Source organism: Dicentrarchus labrax, unplaced genomic scaffold (genome assembly GCF_905237075.1).
Source record: "Dicentrarchus labrax unplaced genomic scaffold, dlabrax2021, whole genome shotgun sequence".
NCBI classification, from domain to species: Eukaryota; Metazoa; Chordata; class Actinopteri; family Moronidae; genus Dicentrarchus; species Dicentrarchus labrax.
The window spans coordinates 1,558,765-1,580,027 of NW_026136715.1; the positions used below are offsets into that span (position 1 = coordinate 1,558,765).

The window sequence follows — 21,263 nt, forward strand, 5'->3', positions numbered from 1 at the left end:
TCTGTCTGTCTCCTCTTTGCTCTCCTCTGCTTCCTCTATCAACCCCACCCAAACAGGAAGTGGAGAACAGAATCACTTTTATTGGTGCACACACGCAAGGAATTTTACATTACTCTCAATGCACATACATAAATAAACATAAATAAACAGGACAACAAAATGGACATAAGCTCTTATGTACAGATATAGATATATATAAACAAAAACAATAATATTTGTAGACAGTAGAGAATAGTGCAGAGTGCAAAGGGTGCTGGAATAAATATTTATGTGCAGGTATTTTTATGTAAATGAGGTAGGTGGATATATTTACACTAATATACAGTATGACCAGCATGTGTAGATGAGTTTGAATCATTGTATTTATAAAAGAAAATTAATTTCATCAATGAAAAACATAAACATTAGATAGTTTACAGTTAGAGTCTTTTATTGCACAGGGATTGTTCCTGATACACAACAAGTCAAGTCAGCTTTATTGTCAAAATATGCAATATGCACAACATACAGCACAGATGAAATTACAGACGGTGCAAACAGGCAATACAAATTCATTTTCAATTCAATTTTTATTTTCATAGAAATAAACAATCAACAATCAACAAGACATAAAATAAACAATCAACAGTTCAATAAAACCCAACAATATAACCAATAACAGAAAACACCTCCTGTGGTTAATTTCCCACCATATTCTTAAAACATTTGACTTCCCTGCGGACTTTATTTTGAAAGTCTGTACCGGAAGCGTCGCGGTGGCTAATATCGCTGACAGCTGGAAGGAAAAAGGCGTCGCTAGCAAACAGCGCAGACATTAGCGCCACAACGCCTTCCCGACACCCTCTCCGGTCCACAGGAAGCCCTCCGGTGTCCTCCGTGCCCCCCCGGTACCGTCCGCGGCGGTCACACCGACTGTCAACCCCCCCCGAACGGAGAACACACAGACTGTCGGGGCGTTAGCCAGCCAGCTAGCAGAGCCACCTAGCATTAGCATTAGCAGTAGCGTTAGCAGCAGACGACAGGAAGATGATAGCGCTCATCAACAAGCTGCTGGACTGGTTCAAGGCGCTGTTCTGGAAGGAGGAGATGGAGCTGACCCTGGTCGGGCTGCAGTACTCCGGGAAGACCACCTTCGTCAACGTCATAGCGGTAAGCTGCAGGTGGCTAGCTGTCAGTTAGCATCCGGCTGCGTCCATTGTTACCCTCCGCGAGCACGGAGGAGTGTGTGCGCGTGTGTGTGTGTGTGCGCGTGTGTGTGTGTGTGTGTGTGCGTGTTTATAGGTGGGTTCGTGTTAGACGGTAAACATCTGTACAGGGTTCATACGGAGCCCCCCCGCTGTCCGCAGGGCCGGAGCATGATCTATGAGCTGTGATTGGTTTGATTGGTTTGATTAGGTCTGCTGTTGGAGGATCGATCACCCCCCCCCCGCTGACAGAGTGACCTTCCCTCCCCAGTCTCTCTCCAGAGTCCATCACATCGTCATCAGCTGACATCAGCGTGTTTCTGCTCCCCGGTTCCGGCTGACCCACTGACATAGATTTACTATTTATATAATAATAATAATAACAATAATAATAATATATTTTCTTTCTGTGAGGATCTGTGGTGATGAGTTCAGGGTCCTCACTCGTCCTGGAAATGTACAGACTATTTCCAGTCATGGAAAATAATGAAAATGTCCAAATATCCTTTAAAAAAAAAATTCATTTTAATGATATTAATGATCTGATTTAATACTTTAACTTTCTGTAAATGTATACAAATGTATTTGATTTGAACTGTTAAAGTTTCCTGAAACTGAAGTTTGTATCAACCTTTTGTTCGACTGACGACAGATTTTTATCAACAATATTTGAGACTTTTAAAAACTGTATTATTGAACATTGGTGACACATTTAAAAAGTCAATACTAATAATGTCGTCCTTTGATCAGACTGTTGCTTCTCTTATTAATATTCCTTCAGCAGTTATTCGTCCAGTAATGTTCAGATATTCAGTTTTAGTCCGGGTTGAGTTTCTCCAGCTGCTCTTTAAACAGCTTCCTCCTGTTCCGTATATATACTGTAATGTTCATTTCATTCATGTTTAAATGAATATAATAATAATATATATTTATATGATGCCAGTAACATGTTGTTGATGGAGACCCTGGTCTATAAATCCTGTTCTCCAGATGTAAACTGACGGAACAATATTTAATACAGATTCCCAAAAATGTCAAAGCATCATGATTTTAAGTTTATTTCAGTAAAAAAAACAGCAGAAAACAAACGTATCAGTCCAAACTTTTTTTTTAATGTATTTTAATGTATTTTAATGTATTTTAATGGATAAATGATGGAGAACGAGGGCAGATGTGGAGTTAAAGGTCCCATCTGGCCACCTGGACACACATCTGTACACACAGATCAATACAGTGTATCTGAGCTGAAATCGATCAGTAACAGCAGATACAAGAATATGATGGTTGCTGTGTGTGTGTGTGTGTGTGTGTGTGTGTGTGTGTGTGTGTGTGTGTGTGTGTGTGTTACAGTCTGGCCAGTTCAGTGAAGACATGATTCCCACAGTCGGCTTCAACATGAGGAAGATCACTAAAGGCAACGTCACCATCAAGGTTGGTTCTCACACACACACACACACACACACACACACACACACACACACACACATACATACACACACACACACACACACACACACACACACACACACACACACACACACACACACACACACACACTTATTTATAGTGGTAATCAGTTACTTATGGATCCTCAGAGGGAACCATTGAGACCTTCTCCTCCTTTAACTGTCACATTTTATGGATGTTTCATATTAGATTCAGTAATAATAATAACAGCTGATAAACTGAACCATTAAAACAACTGCAGGAAGTTTGAGGTCTGAGCAGATTATTTCCTGTGATTATTGATCAGAGATCAGTTTTATTGATTGTTTTAGGGACGTTTTTATACAATAAAATACCTGTTATGTCTTTTTTATATTTGCACAGTTTTACAGACTTGATAGGTTTCTTCTTTGACACTTGACCGTCGTTCTTTCATCTCATTGGTTTTAAATTCAAACTTTTCTAACTTTTCTTAACACCCAGAAGGCTCGCGACCCCCCATGAGCCTTTGGTGACCCCTTTTCCATCAAACGTTCATAAAATATCAATTATAGAAAATATTTAGACTAATCTAGAGAATAAAGAGGCAGAAATGACGTCCATGCAGTGTTTTTTTACCCCGCACACACAGACAACAAACAGAAATGTGTTATTTTATTCGTAACAGAGATAAAACTCTGCAGTTTCTGTTGTATTTGTTCATTTTTAATCTCTTTCTTTATGTTGAGACGCTCACTAACCGTCTCCCTGTGTCTGCAGTTGTGGGACATCGGTGGTCAGCCTCGGTTCAGGAGCATGTGGGAGCGTTACTGTCGAGGAGTCAGCGCCATCGTGTAAGTCCCTAAACTGTGGTTCTGATCCCTAGAGGGGGTCGCTGGGACGTCTCAGCACGACAGGAGACGTTAATGAGAGCAGAGAGACGGGGGATAGTCACGCATGTTAGTCCAGCAGCTCCTTCGGTCCAACAAACAGACACGTTCCTCACAGGAAGAAGATTTAAATGTAACATCTGAAGGTTTTTGATGACAAAGAGTTTGATTCAATCACATTAAATGTCATCAAAAATCTTAGAATTTGATCATCAGGAAGAAGCTGAATGCAGAATTCAGTCCTGTAGTCTTGTTGAGTCACATTACCACAGTTGTGTTAGTGAGACGGGAGAGGAAAGCTTCAGGGCAAACGGGGCAGATTTATGTAACAAAGAGGACCAAAGTACAGTGGAGATGTAGTAAAAGTGATCCTGATGGGCTCGGTTGTGGTTTTTGTCGAGTTCAGCAGGACAGACCGTGTTCTGATATAAATGACGATGAGATCACAGTTTCTTTCTCTCTGTCGCAGCTACATGGTGGACGCAGCAGACCCGGAGAAGATCGAAGCCTCCAAGAACGAACTCCACAACCTGCTGGACAAACCGCAGCTGCAGGGAATTCCTGTAAGAACGCCAGAACAAACCGGAGTGAACGGTTTAAACCAATATTTAAGATTTAACAACCCATCAGAGCGAGTCAATAAACACCTTTCCTTTAATGAGACAGAACAGTTGGGTGCGTTCAGAACCTCAGACAGTGAGCAGATGTTTCCACACGCTGTCTTGAAGCTTGTAGGGTTTTTGAGAGCGACTGTCGGTCTGAGTGAACCAGAACGAGTTAGCTGCAGCGGACTGAACAATCTGGACCAGAGCCAGTTGAACTGAGCCGAACTATCAGATTAAACATCAAACAGTGGACCTGATACAGTGAGCAAAACCAACCAAACACACATCTGTGAACAGGGAAAGCAAATTGTTTGTGTTAGAAATGAAACATTTAATGAAAATTATAGGAGATAAAAGGCAGATATAGTGTGTTTAAAGTTTAATGCTTCTGCACAGCCGGTTTTGAAACGTCAGCACTTTCTATCTTTAAACCCTTTTATACCCTTTTAGTCTCCTCAATAACACCTCTATGGACAATGTTTCAGCAGCAGCTTGGCTGATCTGGACAATACAGGAGGGGTTTGTGGGGGGGGGGGTTATTGATGATGATGCATCCATTTCTGACATTTACAAAATATAAAATCTATGTTTGAACCAGAAGTTTCCACATTTCAACTCCCAGTGGGCTGATTTTTCTTCATTTTGAGTTAATTTTGATATTACTTATAATATATTACATATTAATAGATTGGACCTGTGTTTTGGATACAAGAAAGCTCAATGTCATTATACAAATGTTCAGATGTGATATTTCTTGGTATTCTTCAGTTCTGTTGGTGTTTTTTCTGCTGTGCAGCATTTTGTTATTGAACTGTGTCTCTGCTGCAGTGGATATGTATTAAGCATATAAATAACCTCAAAATGAATCAAAATCATCCCACTGGGAGTTGAAATGTGGAAACTTCTGGTTGAAACGTCCATTTTGTATTCTGTAAATGTCGATTCAGCATCCTCGATATTCCCCTAAACCAACTCCTATATTGTCCAAATCAATCAATCAGGTAATGAAACATTTTAGCATCTGGCAGTTTCTAAATGCTCGAGACCCAAACTGAACATTTCTAACAAACCTTTAGGATACTCAACACTTCTGGGTTCACAGTGGGGAAGAACTGGCTGCTAAAAACCAAAACCTTCTCTTTATTTTAGCACCGGTTGCATCTTTAAAGGTATCTTTTAGTGGCGTCACTGAAGCTGTAGTCGCCCCAGAGTGATCAGACGGATGTTATCTGAAGCTGCAACGTGCTGCACTGTGACTGACAGCTGTTATATTCTCTGATGTTTGTCCCGTCTGTGTGTCTTCTTCAGGTTTTGGTTCTGGGCAATAAGAGGGACCTACCAGGAGCTCTGGATGAGAAGGAGCTCATAGAGAGGATGTAAGTCAAACCTCACTCTAACCTTTTATCAGTGTGAACAGAGGTCACATGCTTCATGGATGTGAGCTATGTGTGTTTTGGTATGTGGGCTACCTCCTGCTAGCTTTCAGTAAATGGTTACTTTGGTGTTGAAGATGTAACACGGCTGCTCCCACTGTGACTCGCTAGCTCCCCCTTTTGGACTCAACTGTGAGGAACAGACATGTTGCTCTATATTATCCACATTGTTCCCACACGTCCTGGAAAACCTGGACATTTAGACTAGTTTTCCAGTTATGGAAACAACTGAAAATGGATTTAGACAACCAAATATCCTGGAAATGTTTCATTGTGTTTTAGCCCCCACAGAAACCTGGGTGCATATTTAGTTTGACACTCGGCTGTCTGTCAGGAGAAGCTCTGAGGTTGAATGTGTCTGTACTAGTCCCAGCAGTCAGCTATATGACTGTGAGCAAGTGCTGTCCTGTGTCGTTTATCAAGTATTCCTGGAAAATTAGTTTCTTAGAAAGAGTGTGGGTACTGTTGCTGCATGAATGAGTAATTGTTGACATTCCTGTATCACTATCTTTGATTGTGTTTTTACTCAGGAACCTGTCGGCCATCCAGGACAGAGAGATCTGCTGCTACTCCATCTCCTGCAAGGAGAAAGACAACATCGGTACCACACACACACACACACACACACACACACACACACACACACCACACACACACACACACACACACACACTATACGTATACTCACTTTTTAAAAATGGCGACCCAGTTCACAGCAAAGAGAGCAAATTTGTGCATAAACAAACTTTTTCTGACCATTTTTACTGATGTTTCTACATCACTTCACATTTTCTTGAGCAGGTAAAGTGGTTACGTTTGTTTAATCAAAGCTTCATCATCAGTGAAACAATGAACACATTTTAAATACTTAATGAGATCAAATGCATTCAGGTTAACAGGCTTTGATTAATGGAGTTAAGGATCTTGTTTTTCCATCATCAACAAGACAATGTACACATTTTAAATAATTAATACCAAATAATTATAATTGTGTATATTTCACAGAATATAAAATGTCAGCATACACAAGTTTGGGATCACTGATGTTTTTCTTCTTTCTGCCAATAATGATGATTTTAAAAGATTAAAACAAATAGTTTAGTAAATAATAGTTTTGGCCCCAAAAGAAGAATAATTAAAGGATTAAAACGTCTGTTTAGTGGATGTCCCCATAGTGCTGCATGCTGGGAGAATACTGTCTCTCAGTACCATTATTTCCTCCAGATACCGTCGATGTTAAATTGGTTTTCCAAACCAGGAAAGCCGCAGTGACCCGAGATCATTATTGAATCACAGCGATGAGACTGGACACTGGAAGGTAGTCAGAGCTGAAGCTGCTGACACAGTCTATATAATGACGTCATGCTACATGCCTGACATTATTGCTTTTTGCATTAATTTGAATGGTCAGGATCGTGTATGGACTCCATTTTACACCTTTTAGTGGATAAAACAGATTAAAAAAACAGGTGAAACCACTTTTCTTCCATAAATAATCAGTGTGGACACATACAAGTGAGGAAAGTCATTATAGGTTTAAACATTTATATGAACTAATGGTTTTCATTATGTCAGATTTGAGCCCCTCAGCTCCCCTACGTCAGTACTGTGGCTGTATATATCTCTCTGTCAGTGGTCAGATTGAACAGCTTTAAACTGATCTGTTGGTCCATAGTGTTCAGATGTTAACCCTGCACCAAACGTCTGTTTCTATTCTGACCTTTTAACAATAGCATTATTGAGCAGGAACCTTACAGGAACCTTAACGTTGAGCCGCACACACGACTGCGATCAGTCAGATCTTTTGGATCCAGTTCTCAGGTCCCATCCCTGCTTTGAACCCAGAAGATTAAAACCACACTTTGCTTTTCTTTCACACTCTGCTGACGTCACATGTGTCTCTCTCTGCAGACATCACTCTTCAGTGGTTGATCCAACACTCCCGGACTAAGAGGAGTTCCTGAGAACAGAAAACAGAACAGGCCACGCCCACCTGTCCTAACACACACTCGCTCTTTGATCAAAACCCCTCCCCTGAAAACTTTACTCCCTAACCCCCCACCTGTCCTCCATCCATCTCTCCCTTCCTTATATTAACACCTCCTGACCTCCACCCACCTCCATTACACCTCGGGATGCACTCATACCTCCGTTTTGTTTTTATTCAAGTACTGACCAAAGTCTCTGTGTCATCCACATCCTCCTGACGGACACACTCAACCTCCATCGTTACGGTTGAAGCTGTGATTTTAAAATTAATACTTTCCTGGAATATATCTCACATTTTCTGGGATTTCTCACCTTAAATGAAATGCGATTTTAAACACACAGTTAATCAGAAATGTACGTTAATTCAAATTTTATTCATATATATTCATTAGTTCTGTGTGTTAACAGAATAAAGTTTCCTCTCCTAAGTTGAATGAACAGCAGTGACAACCGTTGCTTCCGTGGTTCAGTTCAGTTCTTTGGAAGCATCGTGAGGTTTGGAGAAGGCGTCTTTGTTGTAGCACATAGAAAATGTCTTCGGTACACCAGCACACACGCTAACGCAGGTATTTTTTCCGGGAAACGGAAGCAGATTTTGTCGAGAATTCCCAGGAAAAACCGGGATCTCAATTCCCGCCACTCAACCCTTGTTAGGGGTGTCACACCACAGAAGTCTGAGGAATTAATTAATACTGTAGTTAAAGGAGCATTTCACTCAAATTACACAGCAGGACCATTTCTGAAAGGTTTTCCTCACAGTGAAGTCAGTGACCTCCACTGTGTCTGGGTGGAGGTAATAAAACCAAAACCATCTGCATTAATAGAAACTATAAGAGAGAAAATCTTCTTATTTTGTAATTTTGGGTGAAGTGACTTTTTTAATTTTCAGTAAATGAACCCAGCAGTCAGTCAGTGTTTGATCCTGGCGACAGAAAAGTGGTATCAGTGCATCTTTACAGATCCATACAGCAGCCTCTGTGATAACCCGTGCTTTTATTTTGGTGGGGAGCCTCAGCCAAACATCTCTCTGCAGCCAAAACTGTCGGCCATATTGACTTTTAAGGGAGAAAGAAAACAGATTTTCTTGTCATTAGCATTGTTAGCCGGTTAGCTGGAGCCTGTTTTGTGGATCTCACTTAAGTTTTTCCCATGATCCTCCTCTCCTCCCCGACCTCCACCTTCTCCACCACCAAAAATCTGCCTTCATCATTTCTCCTCTGTTGATTTTCCTTCCTTCCTCCCTCCCTCCATCTGTTTCTCCCTTTCTACCTCCACATCTTCCATCCATCCATCCACGCCTCCATTCGTTCACATTTATATAATCCTGAGAAGCCCCTCTTCCTCCCTCGTCTGTTGTGAACTGCTTGTCCTCCTCTGTATTCCCTCTATCTTTCCTTCCTTTTCTTATTTTTGGATGTTCCCTTCTTTCTCTCTTTCCTCGTCGCCAAGCCCCGCCCCTCGTCGTCTCTCTCTCTCTCTCTCTCTCTCTCTCTCTCTCCTGCTGAGCGAGGGATTAAAAACCTTTTTATTGCACTGTTCATTTTGGTTTTGTAAGATATTAATAATGAGAATAATGTTAATAATCTTCTTATTGTGACATAACCTGGTCTGGCCAGATTTAAGGAAGTGGTACTTTACTGGCAGAAGGAGAAATGTTATTGTTTCTGTTCATATCTCTGTAATAAGCTTTTTATTTCTTATTTGTTTTATATTGTTATTATTTTTTATTGTTGTTTTTTGACTTCATAAGTCTACTCTGGAGCCAGAGTTCAGTGTTTTCTGCTCTGAGATGTCTGCTGATCGGACCAGGGGTGATCAAATGCAACCTTCACATCACGTCGATGTAATTAGTCACGCCTGATTTGTTGAAACTCCCACATATTAAATGTTTATTGTAAAATCGATTGATTTAAACGTTTTCATCCATTTATTTTGATGCATTTATGACACCAGGTGTGACAACAAAACACATTTCGGATTCAAAACTTGATGTACAAAACTTAACATCCTTCCTCACAAGCTCTGAGAAATGTCCACATCCTGGTTTTAAGTGCCACAAGATGCAGCGTGATTATGGAAGTCTGCTGCTGCCAATGTTGAAGTAAAAGTTTAATCAATTATGCATTTTTCTTGCATATAATGTGTAACAATTAAAATCTTTAAATCAAATAGTAATTTTAGTGTTTGAAAAAACACAATTACTATCAAAGTGAAATATTTTTCTGTGTACTCTAGACTGAACTTTTAAATTAAATCTTTTTTAGCTCGTTTCTAATGAAAATTAAATGTAAATAGCTTTCTTCATGGTCATTTTCATAGTCGGCAATTTCAGAAAAAAAAGACCCGGGAGAATCCTGCAGTTACAGAAATTTTATTTTCATCAGAAATGAGCTAATATCAGGACATAAAAACTCCAGTTAAGGTTGCACAATCTGACACCTTCACTTTTAATGTTGTTATTATGCCTTTGTTACACTGATTTTTATTAAATGGCGGTAATAATGAATTTTGCCAATTAGATGTGCACATGAATGCAAAGGACTCCATTTTAATGTTGGCAGCCATAGACTTGCACACAAAACAGTGTTCACCGTTTCTATTTATGGTATGTATGATGATAGGAATGTGGTTTAAGACCAGGGTTCGGACTGCGCTGACTCTGAATGATGCTACACAAGGAAATCTACTTTATATTTATCTCAGACATATAATCAGTTGGTGCTCATACAGCTGGTCGAAGTTTAGAACCAGCTTTTGGTGAATGTGAAGGAATATGTTTTTGGGTTTATTTTTTTGGTGTGAATGGTAGCAGCAGTTTTTCAAGCATTTAAACTTTTAGCTCGCTAGTTAAGTGATCCAGTTTAGTTTCTAAATAAACGGCATTGACGATAGCTAAACAGCAAGTACTAAAATAATGTTTTGATAGTTTTGACTGAAAAATAATCGCGCTTGTCAGATCATAGATTGTAATCTGTTATGGAATTAGGAAACTTTAAGAGAAACTTCAGTGAAAACTACATAAGAAGGTTTTCATCAAAAGTTTCACAAAACTTTAGCATGTAGCTTCGTACAAACATTAGCATTAAACTTACATCCTCACGCTATTTTCACACTACTTTGCTTGTTTGTCTCATTTGCAGCATCTTAGTCAGCTCTGTCCTTCTATTGGTGCATATCACATTTCTGACACATCCTGGTCCTGACAGCAGCCAATCAGAACAAACAGGAGAAGGAAGGAACATTACCTGTCTGTATGTTGTTCTGTATTAAGGTCGTTTTGTTAAAGAGTGGTCAAACTGTCAGCAGCTTATGTGGGTGATTCATTCTGCTCGCCCACACTCGCCTGCTTTACGCTGTCGGGCCGAACAGGGTCTGTCTGGTTTTAGATTTAAGATCTAGACAGACTGAGACTTTCTCAATCTGCTTTCTTTTGTATCCCAGCATGCATTTCACATCGACAGCAAAGCACATAAGTGTTATAACAATAATTCAAACCCTTTATGTTACAACTGTAACTGACCAAATCTAGCAACAGATTAACAGCTTGGATTCAGCTTGGTTGAATTATCAAAATAATGCCTGATTTGCAAATGTAAGGATCTCTTTGGAGCTGTAGCGCAGTACAGGTGTGCTTAAATGAACCACCTGAGCACAGCTGATCTGGTGAAGTCAGCAAGAATGCTGTCCCAGTTATAGACTGAGTGTTCTTGTGGGTTATGACTTCCGAATTTAACTTGTTGTTGTTGGAACCCACTACAATGCTAGGCCCAACTCTGAACAATGTGAGATCAAAGTCCCAGAAACATAAGATAGATCTTAGCTCTTAACTAAGAAAGTCCTTTTGTTTTTCTCGATGTAATCGTTTCCACAACAGAGCCAAACAGCTGTAATCTTCAAACAGACCAAATCTTTAGCCCGACAGCGGAAAGCTGCAAATTTCTTAATAACTACCCAGAGCTGTGGATCTGAAGGAGCTGTTGTAATAAACTGGATCACTGGAAGGTCCAGTACCCCCCCCCCGATGAAACACCAGACAACAACAAGCACAACAGTCGAATGTTTGAATGAAATTGTTTAATTCCAAGAAAAACTGAATCTCCTTCAGGCTTCTGGTAGCTCAGTTTGTTCCTCAGCTTCTCCGGGATTCAGGCTCTGGTGTTTTCTGAACCAGCGAAAAGTTGTTGTCTGATTCGTTCTGGTCCACTCGAAATTTATTGATCTGTTGATCAGCCAGCACAGTGATTATTAGTTATTGATGCGGTCAGACAGATGAGATCGCAGAGGGAGTTTCAAAGTCTCGATTTATCATCCAGCAGAGAGTTAACAGGAATTTGCAGGAGTTTGATTCAGCGGACGAAAGGTTAATTGTGCTTCGAACAAAGTCGGTTTGATAACGAAGTCTTTCACGTTTAAAGGCCTGAAAAGAGAAAAGTGATTCACTACGGAAGAGTTAATGCTCTTAAAATCTGACGTGGCTAACATTTAACTCGCATGACTGATTGCTTTTTCCAACTGGAGAATTGGCACCACCGACTGCTTATCTCCTGAACCAACTCTTAATAATTGCATAACAGTAGTGGATGGAAACAAGCATTCAGTCAAATTTAAAAAATCAGAAAACGGTAAAACTGGGTTTAACACAATTGGCCGGTTGCTGCGTAAAGTTGGCATCATTAATGGTTTTGAAAGGTAGCACAAATTGTCGGATGCAGCAGATTTCAGGCACTCGTCGAGGAGCCGACAAGCTGGTTTAAGACCATGGCACATGTGATTTTCAAAATGGAGTTTTAAGAAACCCTGTTAAAACTAGAAGTACCTGTGGAGTCAAACAGTTGTCACTTTTCTTAGTTATTTAAATACAGAAAAAGAACAATAATTGGTATCACAAGAGGACAGATTATACCTGACCAGCTAAAATGTGTTGTCTCCTGTGTTCTAGTAAACTCTGAGATCCAGCAGCTGCTAGTTTAGCAGCCTGCCAGGTGTGAATCAAAGCAGGAAGACGCCTTCAGACGACAGCTGTGGGTATTTTCTGTCCTTTCTTATCAGGTCGAACGTGTGAACCTTGAAATCTCCCCTGCAGCTCTGTTCTGATCGGCTCTGGTCTCTTCTGTTTGCATGCTGAGGGCAAGGATTGTATATCTGTGGGACCCGATGAAGTAAATCGTTATTTTGGTGCAACTTTACCGTAAAATGGCCTTAATCCAGTGTGTCAACTTGAGTATTAACCTACAGAAAAGTAATGCAAGTTACACAACATGAGATGTACTAAAACAGTGCAATAAAACAGAAGAATCCACAGGAGGAGGATCGCATCATGACAGTGTGCTTACAAGACTTTTCTCACATATACACTGGAATACGGTCATTGTTATGTGAAGTGTGACCAGATTTTTTATGGCAAATAATCTAGTAACGTCCTGTAATCCTGCATGTACAAACTGAAACTGGACAGGAGATTTCTACGGAGTCGTCACCAAAACATGAGAAAAAAGACAGAACCACCGGTGTCATTGATCGGTGAACAAAAGACAACCAGTGAAAGTACTGTGAAAGGTTATCTCGTGATGTATTATTAGATTATCTTTTGAATGATTGTGGTCATTTTAAACAAGAACAAGTCATACAGTTAGTAAATTCAACTGAATTCAAAACTGAAGTCAAACAACTGAATGACTAAAATTAAGATATAAAAACAACAACAACAAATTGAACCTAACATCTGGAGATGAGTTTGAAGTGAATCTGACGAACTGGTTCTGACTGGACTTCTGTGGTTTTGTTGATGATTCTGTAGCGTTGGTGAACAAAGTGTTTGTATGTGCAGGCCAAACACGCTGAGACGGTCCGTCAGTCTGAACCTGTTTGTACATTATTGTTTGATTCAGTTGATATATAATGTGTTTTAATAGAAACATGCTTGTGTATGATACTAATAAAATACTATGGACAAACAACTTGAGGTATTTATTTCTCTCTGGACAATAACGTCATTGTCTTACTGTGCGATATACAACATGACCTCGATAATCGATAAAGTTTGTCAAAATAATCTACTGGGTGCCATTATAAGACTTTTATTTAGGATATTTTAATATTCTTTTCAATTCCAATGTCTGAATATTCTTAATAATTAAAAGTTGCTCACTCTGAGGTACACTTGCATTATCATACTTAATTTAAGAAGCAATATATGATTAGATGCTCTTATTTCTGTTAGTAAAATATCATCCAAAGGTTTTTATAGTTTTAATAAGGATCAGTGGACCAGCAGTGGTTCTTTAGCCCACAAATGTTTTTTTTGTTGTTTTTTTATGGTTTCTTGCGTTGGACAAACTGGTTTATGTCGAGGATTGGACGAGTAGAGTTCTCTCAACCTCGTAAACTGTTGTCTCATGTAAGAAAAAAGCAAAAATAAGAAACATTTAAAAGTAGATATTGTGACAGGCCTGATTAATAATATTAAAATTATTATCAGTATTTAAAAAAATATATATTTATACAAGAGTCTGAAAGACATGCACTTGTCACAGAAAACAAAATGAAGGTGAAACAATTTAAACCACGAATATAGTATAAAACATCAATATTGTTACTATGGTAACCTGCAGTGTTGGCTGGAACATGAATGATTTGAACTTTTAACCATCAACATCCGACCAATCAGAGAGCAGTATTGGCTGCGGCGGTGGAGAATCATCCAACAGTCTGAACAGAGATTGTGTCAATGATTCAAGACCTGCAGTGTCACTGATGAGACAGCAGAGGGCAGCACACACACACAGTCTGTGTCTCTGTGTGTGTGTGTGTGTGTGTGTGTGTGTGTGTGTGTGTGTGTGCGCTCTCTCCGGGGTCAGATTCAGACTAATTTGTGGAGCAGCAGCTGAGCTCAGCAGTTCAATCATCATCGCAGTCAGCTGTCATTTGCTCTGCAGGCTCCACGTCACTGAACCCTGAACGAGTAACTTAAAGCTGCAGTTGCTAACTTTTCTAAAAAATAACTTTTTGTCATATTTGCTGAAACTTTCACTTTATCCTGACAGTAGGAGACATCCGGCTCCTCCTTAAGGAATCTACCACACCTGAACAGAAACAACCAATGTGGAGCTGTGGGACAGGTCACCCATATTTCCTGTTAGCCCATCACAAGTTGACAACGAGCACCTCCAACTGGGGGCCGGTCAGTCTCAGGGGGCCCGAAACCGTGAATGCAAATAATAAGGTACTACAAGTCAATAAATAGCCAGGAAGTATCAGATTCCAGAGCTTGATGCTTGTCACAACCCGGCTCAAGGCTGGACAAAGAAGGGGAGAGCACACGAGTTGTAACTAAAAATATGTTTATTTAACAAAACTAAAAGCGAAATGAAGCTAAAGACAAACAAATTCAACCAAACCAAACAGAGTGGAAGCCAAAGGAGAGAGAGGGACCGTCTGATTGCCTCCAGCCTGTACAGTCCAGCAACCAGGCAAGGTGAACTTAATCTGACTTAATCCAAAAAATGACAAATTCTCATCCAGAATGATTCTTTTCTGGCACACTCAGGTGTTTCTGCACACAATCAGGGTTTGTTTTAAATGAAAGGGAAGCTGGAACCGGTGGTGGAGGAAGTATTCAGATCCTTTACTTCACTCGTACCACGCTGCACAATCCGACCCGGCGGAAGACATTAAGAATAAATATACAGAAATATGTTCTCTCTGATGTTTATGTGTCTCATATAGAAGCATCAGTAAGAAACTGAGACTGTTTATAACCAGTTAATAACTCACTGTAGTACATTAAAACTGGACCTATTATGCTAATATTAGCCCTATATTCTCCACTAGAGTAGCATCATTCACTTGAAACAAACTTATTTATCTTGTAGTTTGTGAAGATTGCAACCCCCTCCCTCACCCTCCAACAGGGAGGGCGTTTGTGACATCAGATCGTCCTCAATGTTACAGTGAAGTCATCAGATATGTTAGGTTGAAAGAAAACAGAATTTACTAACTTACATTGAAAACCTTTTTCTCCTTGATGGTTGAGATGAAAGAGTTTATTTGTTCGGGGATAATGTGAAAGTTAAATACTAGTTATAGTAAAAAGATTTTGTACTAATGAAGGATAATTAGATTTATTAAATACAATATTTGACACTGTTGTATACGCGGTATCTATGGCGACACATCGATCACATGATGTGAGTTTCCTGATGATGAAGTGGCGTATGGAGAGTTGTTACATCACACCCACAGCTCTCGTATCATTCAGGCTTTTATTTTGGTGGATAATGGACAGTTTAGAGGAAGGCTCAGTTTTCTCAGAGATTCAAAAGCAGACGGACAAAAAAAGAAGTAAAGAAAGTAAAGAAAGCAAAAGGAGGAAGAAATAAAAGCAGCCGGTCATTTGGTCATTCGGCTGTGACGTGATCGCACTGATAAAACCTTCATCCTCCTCTTCTCTCCATCCATCCATCTATCCTCTCCTCAGTCCCTCCCTTCTTTTTCTCTCCTGTCAACAAGTGGGTAAAACTTCCCTTTCATAGTGTGAAGGTGTGTGTGTGTGTGTGTGTGTGTGTGTGTGTGTGTGTGTGTGTGTGTGTGTGTGTGTAGATCTACTTTTATACCAATCAACAAAGAAGCAGGCCTCAGTGTTTCCTGTCTGCAGTACAAGGTGGTCCCACCAGTGTGTGTGTGTGTATGTGTGTGTGAGTGTGTGTTCCCAATGAGTCCACCTAACTCTCCATCGGGACCCCGTGCTCATTGCCATGACAACAGTACCCCCTCCTCCTCCTCCTCACTCCTTCCCTCATCAGTTTTTCCCACAGAACAAAACCAACATTGTGCTCCTGGTTTCAGTTTTGTGTGTGTGTGTGTGTGTGTGTGTGTGTGTGTGTGTGTGTGTGTGTGTGTGTGTGTGTTTTGTGTGTGTGTGTGTGTGTGTGTGTGTGTGTGTGTGAGAGAGACATTCAGGTCAGATTAGTTTGTGTTCATTGAGCTTGTGCGCAAAGAGACACACACACACACATACACACTTCTCTACGAGTAGTGCTTCATGTTGGTGGGATTCACACGGTGAGCGAGAGGTTCAACACTTTCACACAGACGCAGTTACAAAGTGAAGAATTTAAATCTAAAAATGGTTTCTGTTTTATAACTTCCATTTAAAGCTGCAGTAGTTTAACTTATACAGATATTATTTTATCATATTAGCTGAGATGTTGTGGAATGTAACTAAATACATTTACATAAGTACTGTATTAAAGGTCCAGTGTGTAACATTTAGGAGGATCTATATTATAATGTAATATAATGTTCATAGGTATTCTAGGGCAGCAACCTAATAGTCAGCGCACTTTACATCAGTCGGACAGCTGCAGACAAACAAGCTGCTCCTCGTCACCGGGACCAAAGTACCAGAGGATTGTCTGAAGTCTCTGACCTGTGCAACTGTACTAGCTGCTGTTAGCTAGTAAGCAGTCCTATTAGCTGTCTGTTGCTCTGAAGACTCGGCAGCTACTAGTCAACAAGGAAAGTCTTTAGTCAGGGGCAGCCCTAACAATAGAGCAACTAGAAGGGCACTGGGAGACCTCCACCAAGGTGTGATGAGACGTGGTCACTTTAATTACAACGGGTTCGCGCCTGCTTGATGAATTCAGTCTGTTCTGCCACAGACACACCAGTGTTACAATGTCATGGGTTCTTCATTTCACTCATTATAGTACAACATAATGTACAGTACAGCACTTTACACTGATCAGCAGTAACACTTTGAGCACTGAACTCCCTGACTGGTCCCAGACCAGCAGACTGCTCTGCACTGTGTGTTCTGAGCCCTTTCTATCAGAACCAGCATTAACTGTTTCAGCAGTTTGAGCTCCAGTAGCTCGTCTGTTGGATCGGACCACACGGGCCGGTCTTCACTCCTCACCTGCATCAATGAGCCTCGGCCGCCCCATGACCCTGTCTCTGGTTCTGTTCCTTCCTTGGACCACTTCTGATAGGTACTGACCTCTGCAGACCGGGAACACCCCACAAGAGCTGCAGGTTTGGAGATGTTCTGACCCAGTCGTCCATCACAATGTGGTTCTTGTCAAAGTCACTCAGATCCTCACGTTGCCCATTTTCCCTGCTTCTAACACTTCAACTCTGAAGACAAAATGTTCACTGTCTGCCTGATATACCCCCCCCACTGAGAGAGCCCTGATAACCAGATAATCAGTGTTATTTACTGTCAGTGCTCACTGTGTTAGGGCTGATCGCTGTATAATACAGTATGTGTATGTAATATATATATATATAATCGTAGTAATAATACATTTATCTCTTGAGTTACTTCTTACGGTATTATTTCTACAAAATAAAAACACAACATACTTCAACTTAATATTGCTTTTGAAGACAGTTTCAGCCTCTTCTTCACTGGTTACCGATTTTACTGATTAAATCTCTTCATGTTTAATTCTGAGATCTGAACTTCCTGCCTAAAGCTTTAAATATCTTATTTCTCTCTATTTTATTATATCATTGTTTGACTATTTGAGTCCATTTCATTTTTGTATTATTTAAAATGTCTCATTTTTATTTGCTTCTTACCTCCTGAAGAACTTTAAATATTAAGAGTTAAAGGTCGTTTTACAGTCAATAAGTGAGAAGTGAATGTGATTGTGTGAAACAATACAATACAATCCACCCACCTTATAGATCGATGTGGGACTCGAACCTGTGACCTTCCCGTTACATAACTAAAGCCTGCAGTTGGTTCCCATCCAGTCTGTCCCAGAGACGTTCTCGCATGACCAATGGAGGTCTAGTCGCCTGTGTGTGTGTGTGTGTGTGTGTGTGTGGCTTCATTAGCGAACAGAGGCGGTCTGTTCAGTAGTTTGTATCAGAGTGGCGAACTCTCATCACTACTAATGAGAACAACATCACCAACCTCCTGAAACATTCTGTTCCTCCAACTCTCCATCAATCTCTCTCTGTGTTCCTCCACTTCTTTCCTCTCAGCTTCCTTTCTCGCTCTCTCCGTCCTGTAAACTACATAAAACTTACCTCAAGTATCTTTGTTATTTCCACCAAGATAAGATAAATAAATGGACCAAACGTTAACCACAGAAATAAGTCAAAATCACCAGATAGTAAATCAAACTTTGGTTGATTTTGGGTGGCTGCAGCCTATATTGGTCGAATATTCTAGTTGGTCTCGATCAACGACATATAAAGATGGACGTCATGACAGCTCTCCAAAAGTGAATCCAGACCTTCTCTATCGCCCCCTGGTGGCTGACTGCAGTGTAGCTAATAAAGCCTGCTGTGTTAGCAGATCAGACAAAAACTAAAAGTCAAGTCAAACAAATTTTTCCCAAAGATGGTTTCTGTCATTTCAGGTCGTTCTTATCACGCTGATGTTAGTGTTCGTTTTTATCATCAGTTTGATTTTAATTAGTTATTTAAAGATATAAAAAGGAGGTTCCACATAATGATTGACAGCTGAGCCCTGTTCGCCATTGAGTCCGCCGGACTTGATACCTTACGCCAACCGGATCACTACTGCACAGACTCTGGCTCCGAATAGCAAAATATGGCAGCAGCCGTATCCGGATATTTTGGCTTCATTTTTGTACAGAGAAAGGAAGTGGAGACTTCAATATCCGAGACCGATCCGAAATCCAAATGAGAGAGACGGACGTCTGGATCTTAAAGAAGCTGAGCTAACGTTAGCAGCAGCTCGGCTCGCAGCCCCTCCGGGACGTCCTTTGTCTGTCCAACAGCGCGGGAGAAGCAGTTTTTAAGGTGGAACTGCTTTATTCAGTGTGTTTAAGGTGGAACTGCTTTATTCAGTGTGTTTAGTGGTTTTAATCAGCGGGTCTGTTTGTGTTGGAGAGGAGGAGACCTCTGTGGATCATTGGGCTCCCGGTAGAAACCTCCTGAACCATGAACACTGAAGGAATCCTAACCGGGAGAAGCTGACTGCAATGACGCCAATGGTGGTGAAGACAACAACTCCCATGATCCCACGCTGCTTCACCACATCAAACTTTGTCTTTTATTATTGTTTTGATGTGAGAGACCCCTAGTGGCAGAAATGACATACTGCATGTTTAACTCAAGGTCACTTACTAGCTTTTTTTTTGGAGTTTTCAGTCACGTCTTCCTCTGTGCACACAGTTTGCTCCATTGTGTAGACCTTCAGTAACATGATAACAAGTCATAAATGGTTGTATATGATTTAGATGTGAATGTCCTCCTTCTTCTGGTCAATGACCTCTGACCCCTTGTCACAGCTCAGTTATCACATGACCATGGTTTTATACTTTTGTATGAAAGCTGAACCAGCTCTTTGTCATCTGAACAACTTGTTGAAAGCTCCAGAAAAGGCTAAAATTCAGAATACTTCATCAGACTTTGATTTGATTTGTCCCAGTAGTCTCACATTATCTGTCTGTCTGCCTCAAGCATCATTTCCTACCTTCCCTTTAAATTTGTAAATCCCCTTCATGGGTTGCCGGGGGTAACCAGGCAAAGACGGGAGAGTGAAAAGAGTCTTGCATTGATTTGGAAAAGAGTTTCTAAATTAACAGAACTGTGTGGGTGCGTGTTCTTTCTCACACGTGAATTTGGGCTGGTATCCCATGGCGACGGGACAGTAGTGAGGTCATTGATATGCAGCGCAGCAGCTCTGCTGAGGGAAAATCCTCCTCGCTCTTATAAGCAGGGAGGAAGGATTCCTTTACACCGTTTAAAACTACATCAGAGACAAAAGTCTCTAATGAGTTTCTGAAAGTCTTTTTGTGAACAAATCCAATTATTTCTTGTTGTATTTCGCCTCATAAAAGGTTAATTTAGTGTTCCCGCCCTGATGTCTCTGCTGAAGCCAATATCTGATTCCATTAAATTCATGATTTTGTTTTCGTTCTTCTCTCATCAGATAGTTCCTGATTTAAATCTGAATTTTGCTGGTTTTAGAGTGTATTTAATTTAGACTTGTGTTTCTCAAACCTTTTACAGCACCTCAGAAAAGAATAATAAGAAGATTAATTATTGTTGACTGATTTTTTTGTCAAGAACCAGAGCTAATTTGGTGGAAAAAGGGTTCCTCCTGGCCCACACTTTTCTTCTCAGTAGTTCCTGGTTTGGAGCCAAGATTCAGTGTGTTTGGACCATTCATTTGACCTCTGCTTACTATCTTACCATCCTATCCCCCAGCGTGATACACAGCAGGCTGATATCGAAACAAACCAATTAGATGAAAGGAAAAAAATTGCATTTCAGTGATCTCATAGGTATAGTTTGTATTATTTTGATAGCATTATTTGTCAAGGTGAGCAAGACCTTTAAGTCTTTCTTAAGACTCTAAGGTTCCGAATGTAAGATTTAGTAGCATCTAGCGGTATAGTTGCAGATTGCAACACTCAAATTTCACCCTCCTTTTCCAACCGCAAGGGAGAAACTATGGTGGCCAGGAAAAATGTGAATGTAGAGCCACTGTTTGTCTGTTCTGGGCTACTGTAGAAACATGGCAGTTCAACATGGAGGACTCAATTGGCTCAAACTAAGGTAACAAAAACATAACCATTCTTATTTTCAGACAGCAGTCATTTGTTAAAAGTTAATTATCCCAAATGTTTCCAACAGTATTTAAACTCAGAGAATCATTTTATTCAGGTAACGATGCGTTTCCTACTAGCCTCAAGTTAATGTAACGTAAGGATAAATAAACTGAATAAAACTTTAATATATTAACTCACCAAT

At 40.3% G+C, this 21,263-nt stretch overlaps 1 protein-coding gene across 1 annotated transcript; it reads left to right on the forward strand.

Moving 5' to 3' along the window:
- The first annotated feature begins 747 nt into the window (after positions 1-747).
- On the forward strand, positions 748-9,430 carry LOC127378080 (ADP-ribosylation factor-like protein 8A). Its single transcript, XM_051426641.1, has 7 exons — positions 748-1,149; positions 2,535-2,615; positions 3,390-3,463; positions 3,969-4,062; positions 5,413-5,480; positions 6,068-6,138; positions 7,449-9,430. The coding sequence occupies exons 1-7, from the start codon at positions 1,027-1,029 to the stop codon at positions 7,499-7,501; spliced, it is 564 nt and encodes a 187-aa protein (XP_051282601.1). The 5' UTR covers positions 748-1,026; the 3' UTR covers positions 7,502-9,430.
- The last annotated feature ends 11,833 nt before the right edge of the window (positions 9,431-21,263 follow it).